Source organism: Hypanus sabinus, unplaced genomic scaffold (assembly GCF_030144855.1).
Source record: "Hypanus sabinus isolate sHypSab1 unplaced genomic scaffold, sHypSab1.hap1 scaffold_634, whole genome shotgun sequence".
In the NCBI taxonomy this organism is placed as follows: domain Eukaryota; kingdom Metazoa; phylum Chordata; class Chondrichthyes; order Myliobatiformes; family Dasyatidae; genus Hypanus; species Hypanus sabinus.
Genome location: NW_026781490.1, coordinates 104,435 through 118,412, shown reverse-complemented (window position 1 = coordinate 118,412; position 13,978 = coordinate 104,435). Strand labels below are relative to the sequence as shown.

The window sequence follows — 13,978 nt, the reverse complement described above, 5'->3', positions numbered from 1 at the left end:
AGTTTCTAATCTGTAAATATCAGAAAAAGTGTGATCTAGGGAAATCATATTTATTAGAAAACTGTTCAAAAGACATAAAACAATCAGCCATAAATAAGTCACGAAAACATAATTTTCCCTTTGTTTTCCGTAAAAGAAAAGCTTGATCAATTTAAACGGTTGAAAGAAAAAAAAAGATATAATAGAACTTGAGAGTATATATTTATTGTCCAAAAACTTTACAAAATTGAAACCATATTCCTATTTTACGTTTAATTATTGGATTTACCATTTGTTTATTCAATTTAGTAAGTGCAAAGGGGAGCAAAGCCTCTAAAATAGAAGCCAATGAAAACTCCTGTACAGACTCACACTCGAGGTTCATCCATCCTGGACACTAAGTTTCAACCATCTCTTGTGTCCAAAACGTTAAACATCGTATATTAATTGCCCAATAATAAAATCTAGGATCCGCCTTCCTTTTTTGACTGCTGTAAATATTTCTTCGTTAAGCAGGAATTTCTATTCTGCCGTATATATGAAGAAATTTTAGAATCAATAATATCAAAAAGAAAGATTTAGGGATAAAAATTGATATTGCATGAAATAGATACAGAAATTCAGGTAAAATAATCATCTCAATAGCATTAATGTAACCAATCAAGGATAAGGACAATGGGGACCATTTAGTAAACAATTGTTTAACATGATCAATTAAGGGTAAACATTAACTTTAAATAAATTGTTGCGATTCTTAGTAATTTTAACACCCAAATAAATAATCAGCAGCCAATCTAAATGATGACTGTCTACTCATTGTGAATTGCATATTTAATGGATAAAGCACACTTTTATTCAGAATCAGTTTAAAGGCAGGAAAACTACTAAACTGAGCAAGTCGTGTTATTACTGCAGGAATGGATTTCTCTGGATTAGAAATATATAGTGACAGTTCATCTGCATATTGCGATACTTTATGCGTCCCATTCCCATGAGTAACACCAAATAAGTTGGGTGAATCACGAATAGGGATGCCAAGGGCTGATAGTAAGAGTCTCAAAGGACAGCCTTGTCTAGTACCTTGGAAAAGCCTGAAGAAAGGGGATCTCTGATTATTAGTGAAACAGACGCCAAAAGTATATATCAATTGGATCCAAAATATAAATTTTGGGCTAAAATTAGATTTATCAAATATAGTAAAAAAAAATTCCCATTCAAGTGTATCAAACGCCTTCTCGGTTTCGAGCAAGATAACATTTTGGAGTCTTAGATAAAATAGTGTATACAATGTTCATTAATCTCCAAACATTAAAATGTGAATAATGATTTTTAATAAATCCTGTCTGATCCTCAGAGACAATTTTTTGGCAATACCTTCTTCAATCTAATTGCTAATATTTTAGAAAGGACTTTAGATTCCACATTCAACAAAGATCGAGGTCTGTATGATGCACATTCAGTGAGATCTTTATCATTTTTAGGAATTAAAGAAATAGATGCTTCATAAAAGGACTGTGGTAATTTACCTATAAATGAAGCATCTTTAAAATTTTTACCTAACCAGGAGAAAGTAAATCAGAAAAAGATTTGAAAAATTCAGCAGTATACCATCCAGACCAGGTGCTTTACCAGAATTCATTGACTAAATTGCTTACTTCCCCTTCAGTAATGGGTGTGCCTAATACTAAACGTTCATTAACTGATAATTTCAGAATACTTAATTTCTTTTAAAATTCATGCAATATGGTAGAATCATCAGGAAATTCTAATTGTTATAAAATTCTTGAAAAGATTTGTTAACTTCACCATGGTCAACCGTCAAAATACCTTCCCGTTTGCAAACCCTATTAATCTGAAGTTTTGCCAAATCACTTTTAATTGGTTACCCAATAATTTTCCTGATCTATTACAATATTTATAAAATCGACTCTTAGTTTTAAGTAACTGATCTTCAATCGGGGATGCTAATAACAAATGATGTTGCATCTGAAGTTCAATTCTCTCTTTATAAAGATTTAAAATGGGAGCAAAAGAATATTTTCTATCAATTTCTTTAATATTATTAACCAATGTACATATTTCATTAAGAATTTGTTTTTTCAAACCAGCAGAGTATGAGATAATTTGCCCTCAGATATATGTTTTAAAGGTATTGCATAATATCCCACTGAAAATTTCTTCCATTGAGTTAGTAGAAAAGAAAAAAGGCAATCTGTTCTTTAATGAAATTAACAAAACTTATGCCCTGAAGTAAAATAGAGTTGAACCACCATTCATCATAGGATTCAGACAACAATTAAAATATCCACCCAATATTACCATATATTCATTTAAATTGAGAAAAAAATACAAAAACGTGCTTAAAGAATTCAGGGTAGTCAGTATTCAGTGCATAAATATTAACCAAAACTAATTTATCTTTATAAAGTTAACCAGTGTCTAATAGAGATCTACCATATGGGTCTGAAATTGTATCATAGTGAAGAAATGAGTTTCAGGAGTCTAGAAAAAAGAAACACCTTTCACCTTAGTCAATGAGTGAAACTGTTGGCCTTTCCAAAACCTAAAGAAGTACTGATTATCCATCTTCCTCACACGAGCCTCCTGCACAAACATAATCTGAGCATTCAGTCTATGAAAAACTCTAAAAATCTTCTTGCATTTAATTGGATGATTCAAACCATTTGTATTCCATGAAACAAAATTAATAATTCCAAAATAATTAATGATATCCATTGTCCTTAAATAAACAATGTAGTATGTAAAGTGTTAACCATATTACATAGGAAACTCACGAATCAGGAAGAGGGAAAGTTTAAATAGGAACCAGAAGATATGACAACAGAGACATTTTTGTAGATTCAATTCAGCCCAAAAGAAAAATACTAGACTAATAGCCCTATCCCCCACCCACAAAGACCAAAAACCTGGCCAATAGAGAGCCAGAGAACTATCTAAGAACCTCTCTACCCCCATCTCCCATGAGGAAAAATCTCCAAATTACAAAAATATAAACAAACCATCCATAGTCAAAAAATTATGAGGAATGTCAAACACATTTCAGAGAAAACAGCCTATTGCTGACCGTTTTAAATGACAAGGTCTTTAAAAATGACACAAAATAATACTTCAAGAAAAAAAAAATCAGCAAATCAGAGTCTTATTAATTTTCAAAAGCAAACAATTAAAAATAAAAAACTAAAACAATGAATGTAAAAGAAAGGAACTTTAACATGGAAACATAATAAATATCCGTACATCAGAACACAGTACGACTGTAATCAACCCAAGGGCAAAGTTCTAAAGTGTCCAAATTTATTAACTAATAAATTTGGTTGTTAACTAATAAACCAGATATACACAGACATAAAGGAATGGTAAATTTTATAGACATCCAAACACAAATATTGATCTTCAAAATATTAGACATCTGCATTCAAGCTTAGATCTTCGAGAAATTGTTTTGCTTCATTCATGGATTTAAACCATTTAAATGATCTATGAGGCAGAACAACCCTTAGGTGAAAGGGATATAACAAAGCCAGATGAAGAATCCTCTGATATAATTCTGACATCACCATTTTAAAACGCGATCTTTCTTGCATAACCTGAGGACAACAATCTTCAGCAAAATGAAACTTAAGATGCTGATGCTCAGTAACTCCTTTCTGATGAGCAATCGGAATGAAGAGCTCCTTAGTATTCCCATTGTGACATCGTAGAATTACATGACGCGGTTTTAACCCTTTCGACGGTTTTGGTTTCAGCGCCCGATGTGCACGGTCGAGCGCAGGAAGAGAAGAAAGAACCTCCAAGCCAAAGACCTCCATTAAGAATTGAGAAAAAAACTGAGTAAGATCCCGGCTCTCAACGTCCTCACTGAGTCTATTATTCGCAAATTCAGTCTGTGGCTTCGACTCTCCAAATCAGTAAACCTGACTTTATTCTGCTCCAAAGTATGAGTGGTCGAAGTTCGTTTCTTTTCCAAAGAATTCAATTTGTGATCTCTCTGTTTTCCAGCTTATAAGGCACTGAAATTTGTCACTGCTGTCTTTCATTCTTCTTTTCAAGTGTTGCCAATCCACCTTAGCTCTCCTTGAACCATACTTCCAAAGTAGTAAACCTTTTATCAAGTTTTTCATCCAAAAGATTCGAGATAGCCTGTAAAGTAAGTTGAAACTCTTTAGGCTGTTCAAAGACATCTTCTTTCTTCCCATTTCCATTGCCAGTTTCCTCGCCTTCAGCTAATGCCTTTCTTCCTCTATAAGCCATTTCAGTCGATTAAAATTCAAATTCAAACATATAAAAGTGTTATAAACACTTTGGTAAGGATATTAAAGGGGTGGTAAGTAAATATAAATGAGTGGAGCAAGGCCCGAAAGCTACCCACTCCATGTAGCGCCTCCAAGAAAGTCTTTTACCTAATGAGGCCTGACGTGCACATTCCCAAAAATGTAGCTATGCGTCGTGGTGACACAGACCGCAAGAACTGTGAATGGTTCACTTGGCAGCAGCCAGTTTCCTCCTATGAATTTCCAGTTGCTTCGAAGTTGGGAAGTGGACCAAGTCGAGGAAAGGTTAAGTGATGTAGTCAGAAAATATGTACATTTGCATGACTCTTCAACGGCAGAGAATAAACAGTTGAAAATGGCATCAAATTCGTGCAAAGAAATTTCCACAAACATCGGTTTGGACATTGTGGACTGCACAAAGTAATGGGAAAACTTCTCTTTCCTGCGCTGCAGTAATTTCAATAAAAGTAACTCTTGTTCAACATCGATTAGCTCCACTCCAACAAGATGTAGTCAGCAGTCACCATCGTTCCCAACTCAGCACGAGTCACTGCAACACAGTACCACAGAACCCCAATGCCAACTAGCGTTTTGGCAGAGTGACACAGGCACAAGAACACACAAGTAGCGTCTATGCAGAGGTAAAATTCAGGCTTCAGACGGTGAATGGCTTCTCCCCAGTGTGAACTCGCAGGTGTACCTTCAGATTAGATGACTGACTGAATCTCTTCCCGCAGACTGAGCAGGTGAATGGCTTCTCCCCAGTGTGAACTGACTGGTGTGCTTGTAGTTGGGATGACCCAGTGAATCCCTTCCCACAGTCTGAGCAGGTGAATGGCCTCTCTCTGGTGTGAACTAGCTGATGTGCCTTTAGATGACATGACTGAGTGAATCCCTTCCCACATTCTGAGCAGATGAATGGCCTCTCTCCAGTGTGAACTCTCTCATGTAGCTTCAGTTTAGATGAGCAAGTGAATCCCTTTCCACAGTCCGAACAGGTGAACGGCCGCTCCCCGGTGTGAACTCGCTGGAGAGCCATTAGGTTGTATGACTGAGTGAATCCCTTCCCACAGTCTGAGCAGGTGAATGGCCTCTCTCCAGTGTGAACTCGCTGATGCACCTTCAGTTCAGATGAGCAAGTGAATCCCTTCCCACAGTCCGAGCAGGTGAATGGCCGCTGCCCGTTGTGAACTCGTTGGTGTACCATTAGGGTGGATGACCGAGTGAATCCCTTCCCACAGTCTGAGCAGGTGAATGGCCTCTCTCCAGTGTGAATTCTCTCATGTACCTTCAGTTCAGATGACTGAATGAATCCCTTCCCACAGTCCGAGCAGGTGAACGGCCTCTCTCCAGTGTGAACTCTCTGATGTACCTTCAGTTGGTATGACCAAGTGAATCCCTTCCCACAGTCCGAGCAGGTGAACCGCCACTGCCCGGTGTGAACTTGCTGGTGAGCCATTAGGGTGGATGACCAAGTGAATCCCTTCCGACAGTCTGAGCAGGTGAACGGCCGCTCCCCGGAGTGAATTTGCTAGTGAACCATTAGGTCAGATGACCGAGTGAGTCCTTCCACAAATTCAGCAAAGGACCAGCCTCTGCCCAGTGTGATCTGACTGGTGTGTCCACAGGTGGGATGACCGACTGAATCCCTTCTCACACACAGAATAGGTGAATGGCCTTGTCCCAGTGTCAACTTGGTGATGTCCCTTCAGATAAAATGACCAACTGTATCCATTCCCACTGTCTGAGCAGATGAGCAGATTTTAACAGGGTTCCTCACCTGTTTAAAATGACCGGTGTGCCAGTCGTTCAGATGACCGAGTGAATCCCTCCCCACAGTCTGAGCAGGAAGGATGATCGAGTGAATCCCTTGCTCCACTTCTTATGTATCTGGACAGAGACAGCAAAACTGGTGTTTTGTGTTCGAGATTCCCGTAGACAAATTCCTTGCCATTTTTAACCTGTAAAAAGATTTACAAAATCCATCAGTGTATTTAAGACAACATTTCAGATGAGATCACTTGAGTTGCCAAGGTGTGATCTGACATCACACTGCTACAGTGAGGTTTAACCCAAACAGGAGAGAGAAATCATTTTCTGACTGGGCAGAGTGCTGGTATCTGGAATGACCATCAAACTCTCTGTTGTTCTTCCTGTCTCCATATGAATGGGGCATTTCTGCCATCTCCAGTCTGCGACCTGGCTGTTTGACTCTCCATTAGTATTATTCCCTGTTCCCACTGAGCTGCATGGGTGCTGGCCCCACCGTAACTAAAACAATCTCACGCAAATATCTGGCAGTGCATTCCATGCACCTACAACTCTCTGTGTAAAAAACTTACCCCTGACATCCCCTCGGGATCTATTTCCAAGCACCTTAAAACTCAGCTCCCTCGTGTTAGACATTTCAGCCCTGGGAAAACAAACCTCTGGCTGTGCACACGATCAATGCCCCTCATCATCCTATACACCTAGAAAAGGCTCTAAACACAAACAAGGAAATTACACATTGCTTTGAGGATTTGTTAGAAGTATAGAATATCAAGAGAGTATAGATAGGGTAAATGCAAGCAGCTTTTTCCACTGAGGTTGGGTGGGATGACAACCAGAGGTCATGGGTCAGTGGGGAGGGTGAAAATTTAATGGAAACATTTGGAAAAGCTGTTTACTGAAATGATCGTGAGAGTGTGGAATGAGATGCCAGCACAAGTGGTGAATATGAGCACAGTTTCACCATTTAAAAGAAGTTTGGATGGGAGCCTGGATAGTAGGGGTATGGAGGTGTGTAAAAAGAGCCCAAAGAATATCGGGGACCAAATTCACCACAACCACAAACTGTTCCTGCTGCTGCTACCATCCAGGAAATGGTAAACCAGCAAAAGGAACAACAAGCTCTGGGACATCATCTTCCACCAGGCCATCAGACTGATTAATTGATTTCTATGTTTTCTTGACTGTCCTATATATAAACTAATTATTATAAATCAATTTAAATTACACATTGCATATTTAGATGGTAACATAACGTAAATATTTCTACACATCTATATGAAGGATGTATATAATAAAGTCAATTCAATTCACCATCTCCACTATCTGTTCTGTCATTTTAGCTCCCATTCCCCCTACAACTTACTTTAATCATACCAGCACCCCCCACTACCTCTAGTAAGCCTTACCACTAAGATATTAGTCGCCACTTGTTCTGTTCCCCTAACTAACAAATCCACTTATCAGCCCTTTGAATTTCCTCCCCCCAACAGTTTCTAAAGTGTTCCACCCGTTGTTATAGGGCATGGTCACTAGAGTACTCTCGATGGCTACTTAACCTCATTCCCCTTCCTGACTCTCAACCAGTTTCCTATGTCCTGCACCTTGGGTGTAATTCACTTCTCTTCATGTCATATCTATCACCCCCTTCCAACTGCTGGATGATCTGGAATTCACCCATTTCAAGATCCAACACCTTAAAGTGCAGGGTTACAAGCTGCAGCTGGATGCACATCTTGTAGGGGAGGGCATCAGGGACACTGCAGGTCTCCCCTCCTCCCCTCGAATACCCCTCTAATTTGTAATATCCAGTGTGCAGATAAATCTTGTACTGTGCATTTTTTACCCTGCGACAAGATGTGCACAGTGAATTTTATATAGAGAGGTATTCATTTTAACATCTAGCAAATCACTGTCAATAGGAACTTTGATCTCCTCTGGGTTTGATCCAGTTCATCTGCACTCTCACACAACCTATGTAGCAGGCCTGTAATGGATAATGAAGGATTTTCTCACCAAAGCTTTTGCATATTGTCCATATGTGGTTTGCTTGCTAAATTACGCTTTAAAAAGTCAGTTTCCAAATATCACTCCACTTCTTCCAACTTACAAATTCTCCAGCAACTTTTGTATCACCACAATGCAACAGGTATCACCAGTTTCTGTATTCTACATAAATATTTCCCCTGTACCCTCCCCCAGGTGACTGACGGTGGTGAACTCAGTGATGGCAATCCCAATGAATACGAAGGGAAGGGCAGTAGTCTGTCTCATTGGAGTCTGTTACATTTGTGATCTGAAAGTTACTTGTTGCCCAGGGCAAAGGTGTTTGATATCATTATGTACCCAGAGAGAATGGGACAAAACATGCTCTCACCGGTAGAAAAGTCCAGAACAAGAGGAGGTAGAGGAAGCAACACACACTAAATACTGGAGGAACTCAGCAGGCCAGGCAGCATCTATGGAAAAGAGTACTAATGCTGAATTCCGCCGACATTGCGTGTGTGTTGCTTGGATTTCCAGCATCTGCAGTTTTTCCTCTTGTGTTTGGAGGCAGAACAAAGGTGATTTTCTCAACTGCGGATGTAAAAGATTTTGTTCCCTTTCTCCGAGTTCCTAATCCTTGCATTTAGATGGCTGGAGCTCAGCTCTGTCTGAGAGATCCATCGGTTCCCATTCCCTCATCAGCCGGAAGCTCCCCGGGAAGAGGGCAGGACTGTCCCAGGATTGCGGGTCATGGTGTTGGGATTTCTCAGGAATTACCCGAAATCGGTGTTTAAGACAAAAAGTCAGAGGATCGCTCTTACCTGCTCTGATATTTCCAAGGCCTTCTGTGTACTGCGCGCATGCGTGAAACTTGGAGACGTCACAGCGCTGACGCCTCCGCATTTCATCAGTGTTTCAACGCGGGTCAATTTTTTTTCGCGCAGGCCCTTATGGGTAGTGAGGGTGCCATTAAAAATTTCTGCAAGCAGCGGTTCAATGTCCACACCTCATTTTTTTTCTTGTATGTATAGAAAAATCTGCAGCTATTTTAACGCAGAAAGTGGTTTCCAGAAACAATATACTCAATATCAACGTGTATCCCATAACAGCGACGGTGGCAGATTCGGATACAATAGGGGCTTTTAAGAGACTCTTAGATAGGTACATGGAGCTTAGGAAAATAGCTGGCTATGCGGTAGGGTAATTCTAAGCAGTTTCTACAGTAAGATACATGGCTGGCACAACAGCGTCTGTAATGAGTTGTGGATTTATATATTTCCATGAAATTCAAGAGAAATCTCCTATCCCACAGAGTGGTGATTAGTTACAACCTGTAATCTCCGGGAAAGCGAGAGGGGAACGGCAGGGGTAGATGTACTGAAATGGAACAGAAAAATGGGCAGCGACCAGATCGGCCGAGTTGCCTCTCTAGTATATATTGTGAATACCTGAGACACGGGATCTGATACAGAACTGATTTATCTTTCACAGCTCCACAATATTAAACGACAGTCTAGTTTAAGGCTAACATCAGCAGAACAGACTCCTCCAATGCTCAGTTACCAGGTTTCAGTCCTGGGTGCGATGATCAACCGCAAGAACTGCAGAATCTGACAGTAACAGTCCCTCATGAACCCGCAGCTGCCTTCAGTCACCGTGATGTTGAAACATTTAACATAGAGCTGATTTGAACTTCCTCCCTGATGTGAAGTTGCTGGTGTTGCAGCATCTGGGATGATTGAGTAAAACTCTTTGCTCACTCCGGACAGAAATGTGGCCTCTATTTAGTGTGAACTCACCGGAGCATCACAAGGTGGGTTAACTGAATGAGTCTCTTCACACACATGGAGCAGGTGAACGGCCGCTTCCCAGAGAGAAGCTGTTGGTGTATCTGCGATGCCCGACTGAATCCCTTCCAAAATGAGAGCCAGTGAATGACGTCACACTGCTATTAACGTCATGGCGATGTATCCAATCAGATCACGGACATGGGCACGTGTTCGGGCTCTCCTTGTAGCGAGTTAGGCGCTGTCTTCTCCCGCATCTCCGCCTCCACATTCAAGAATCGGCGGCATTCAAGCGCTGGTGAACTGACGGATATAGCGGAAATAACGAGCTGTTGTGTTTGTGATTCCTATACACAAATCCTTTGACTTTTCTACACTGTTAAAAGTTTACAAAGCATATCAGTGGGCGAAGGACAAAATTTCAACTCAGATAATTTTAGTCTCCATGGTGCCTTCTGATATAAAAAAAACACTGTCACAACTCTAAACAATTTGGACGAACAAGATTTCACCTTCTAACTGGCCACAGTTCCGGCATCAGCCACAACATCAAATTCTCTGCTTCTCTCTCTGTGTCAAAATGGATCATTCCTCCCCTTCATCAGTCTGTGACTTGGCTCAGTCTGTCTGTCTCCTTCGCATTCTGAGCATGCGCCACACACCCACTGAGATCACATTTTATTTACACGGCTGCGACTAGAGACTTTCTGATTATTATGTCCCTCCCGGCATTTGACGGTGGTAAACTCAGAGTCAGCAAGGGTATTGACCCTCAGGAGTAGGTGATTAGGCTGTTTCGCTGGAGATCGATAAACTGCCGGTAGTGTGTGGCTGGATGAGTGGGTCGTTTTCAGACTGGAAGGAGGTAGCGTTTGGAGTTCCCCAGAGATCAGTCCCTGACCACAGTTGTTCACAGGTTAATGTCCTGGCGGAGGCAGCGAGATGTGAAATGTCCCAGTCTGCTGGTGACGCAGAAAGAGTGGAGTTGGTGGAGGGGAGGCTATTCACATGCAAATTCGTAGATTTGCAGTCAGTACATAGTGCATTGTGGGGCTGCAGTGGTGGGTTCCATTGCTGGAATCACCGTATATCATTGTGGGCAATGAGGATTTTTTGAATAAAGCGGCATTCTCCAATTTGGAATCTCAAGTCAAGGACCAGGCCTATCAATTCTATATCTAATTTGTATTTATGGCATTGTGATAACCAAATACTATAGCCCTCCACGACCTCTCTATCCAGTCCTTTCAATATTCGACTTCATTCGTAAATTTGGCCACAGGACCATCAATACTGTCATTCGATGCATTGACATAGAGCATAAAAAGAAACTTTGCCAACACAGCCCCTGTGGACCTCTGGGGTAGTAATCTCGGGATTGCTGCCTGCGCCACGTGCTATCGATGAAAGAATAGCATGATCAGGCGTATTCATATGTGGGTGAGAGACTTGAGTAGGGGGTAGGGCTTCAGGTTTGGGGAATGGGCAAAGAAGTGGCAAATGAAATACAAAGTTGTAAAGTGTATGGTCTTACACTTTGGGGGAAGAAAGAAGAGGGCAGACTATTGTTGAGATGGAGAGATAATTCAAAATGCAGAGATGCAATTGGACTTGGGAGTCCTTGTGCGGGATACCCTAAAGGTTAACTTCCAGGATGGGTCTGTGGTGAAGAAGGCAAATGCAATGTTGGCTTTAATTTCTAGAGGTATAGAATAAAAAGAGCAGGGATGCCATGGTGACGCTCGATATGGCACTCCTGAGATCACACAGACTATTGTGTTCAGTTTTGTGATAATTATTTTAGAAATGATATACTGACGTTGGAGAGGGTTCAGAGAAGATTCACGAGAATGATTCCAGGAATGAAAGGGTTACCATAAGAGGAACGTCCGACCGCTCTTGGGCTGTATTCCCTGGAGTTCAGGAGAATAATGGGGATCTCATAGAAACATTCTGAATGTTAAAAGGCCTGAACAGATTAGATATGTTAAAGTTAATTTCCCATGATAGGGGATACTAGGACAAGAGGGCATGACTTCAGAATTGAAGGACGTCCATTTCGAACAGAGATGGGAGAAATTACTTTAGTCAGTGGGTGGTAAATCGGTGGAACTTGTTGCTATGAGCGGCTGTGGAGGCCAAGTCACTGGGTGCACTTAAGGCAGGGATAGGTAGGTTGTTGATTAGCCAGCGCATCAAAGGGTATGGGGTGAAGGCAGGGAAGTGGGGATGACTGGAAGAATTGGATCAGCCCATGACTGAATGGCGGAGCAGACTCGATGGGCCGAATGGTCTACTTCTGCATCAATATTTTATGGTCTTATGGTCTATTCCACTGTTTCGACCTGCCAAAGTGCAGCCAATATTTCTGGGTATATGACCCATTCATATGAGAATTTAGCCTTTTCTATTTCTCTCAGCTTCTCGTAAATGTGTAAAGTTTAGTTAAGCTTCACTCCACAATTTCCAAAGCAACAACCAGGTCAGTCAAACTGTTTCACACAATTAAAATAGTTAATTACACTTTTAAAAAATATATATTTTTGCACTATTTATATAATTTAACTATTTAATATGTATGCTCTTATTTTAAACCACAATTGTTAAAATCTATGGTTATGAATTAGGTTCTACTGCTGCCGCAGGGACAATGAATTTCATGACATATGCCGGTGCTGTTAAACCTGATTCTGATATGGGAGACCCACCACCAGTCACCTGATCCCAGTTACCACAGATCGTAATGTGAGATTGAAGCCCTTTCCATTTAGTTGCATTCCACAGAAATGACAACAGTTCAGTTTCCTTCTGAGGTTCCAGAGCAGACGCTCAGTCCGTGTAATATTTCCACACAATTAAAATGGGGAATTTGTTTATTCTTATCTTGTCCCGAGATACAGTGAATATCTTGCCTGACGTACCACCCACACAGATCGATACATTACAACAGTACATTGAGCTGATATACGACAGAACAATCACTGTAACAAAGCATTGTGGCTGCAGAGAAAGTGCCGTGCAGATAGACATATGGTGCAGGGTCACGTCGAGTTACATTGTGAGGCCGAGTCCATTTTGTCATTCATTTGGCTTATTGACACAGACAGGAAGCCGACCTTGAGCCGGGTGGTTCGCGCTTTAAGGCTTTTGTATCTCTTCCCCCATGGGAGAGCGGGTTTGCAGCTAGAATGTCCAGGTTGTGAGGGTCTTTGAGTACATGGCCTGCTTTTTCCAGGCAGGGGAAGTGTAGGAAGAGTCCATGGAGGGGAGGCATGTTTCTCTGATGTTCTCTGCAGTTCCTTGCAGTCATGGGCAGAGCAGTAGCCATACGAAGGCGTGAAGTATCAACAAGAAGCTCAGAGACCTCGGCCTTCACCCTGCCTTGTGTAGCTGGATCCTGGACTTCCTGTCAGATCGCCGGCAGGTGGTAAGAGTGGGCTCCCCCACCTCTGTCTCTCTGAACCTCAGCACACATACCCCACAGGGTTGTCTCTTTGCCCCATCCTTTACTCTCCGTATTCCCATGACGTGTCGCCACCCACAGTTCCAATCTGCTAATTAAATTCGCTGACGACACCACATTGATTGCCCTAATTTCAAACAATAACGAGGCAGCCTACAAAAAAGAAATCATCACCGGGACACAGTGGTGTCAAGAAAACAACCTCTCCCTAATTGTGACAAAAACAAAGGAGCTGGTTGTGGATTACAGGAGGAATGGAGACAGGGACCAAATTCAACATTTCCAAGTCTGGTATTGACACAAAATGCACATTTTAATGTTGATCATGACACAATGTATATTATGTATCGTTAATGACATATTTATAGATTGTTACTGACAGAGAATCGGATAATTTATGCTCCGTGTGTTATCTGAATGTACTTGCCTGTGATGCTGCCACAAGTCAGTGTTTCTCTGTACCTGTACCTTCCCGTACTTGTGCACTTGGCAATAAATTCAACAGGACCTGAGAAATCTCAGTGATATTTGATTAGTGATGATCATCTTGGCAGCTCGGTAGGTCGAATGTATCCGACAGTCCACTGTTAAATGCAAAACCCTGAACAGTGTTGATGATCAGAGGGATCTTAGACTCCAAGTTCATCGCTCCCTGAAAGAGACTGCACAGATTGATCGGGTCGTTAACAATGCAAATGGCA

The 13,978-nt window shown here is 41.3% G+C and overlaps 1 protein-coding gene across 1 annotated transcript in view; it reads right to left on the bottom strand.

Moving 5' to 3' along the window:
• Positions 1 to 4,870: 4,870 nt before the first annotated feature.
• Positions 4,871 to 13,978, bottom strand: part of LOC132389709 (zinc finger protein 239-like) — a 22,601-nt gene continuing 13,493 nt past the window's right edge. Inside the window, exon 3 of the mRNA XM_059962274.1 lies at positions 4,871 to 5,565. Within this exon, the coding sequence (XP_059818257.1) occupies positions 4,927 to 5,565 (639 nt within the window). The 3' untranslated portion in view covers positions 4,871 to 4,926. The remainder of the gene's footprint in view (positions 5,566 to 13,978) is intronic.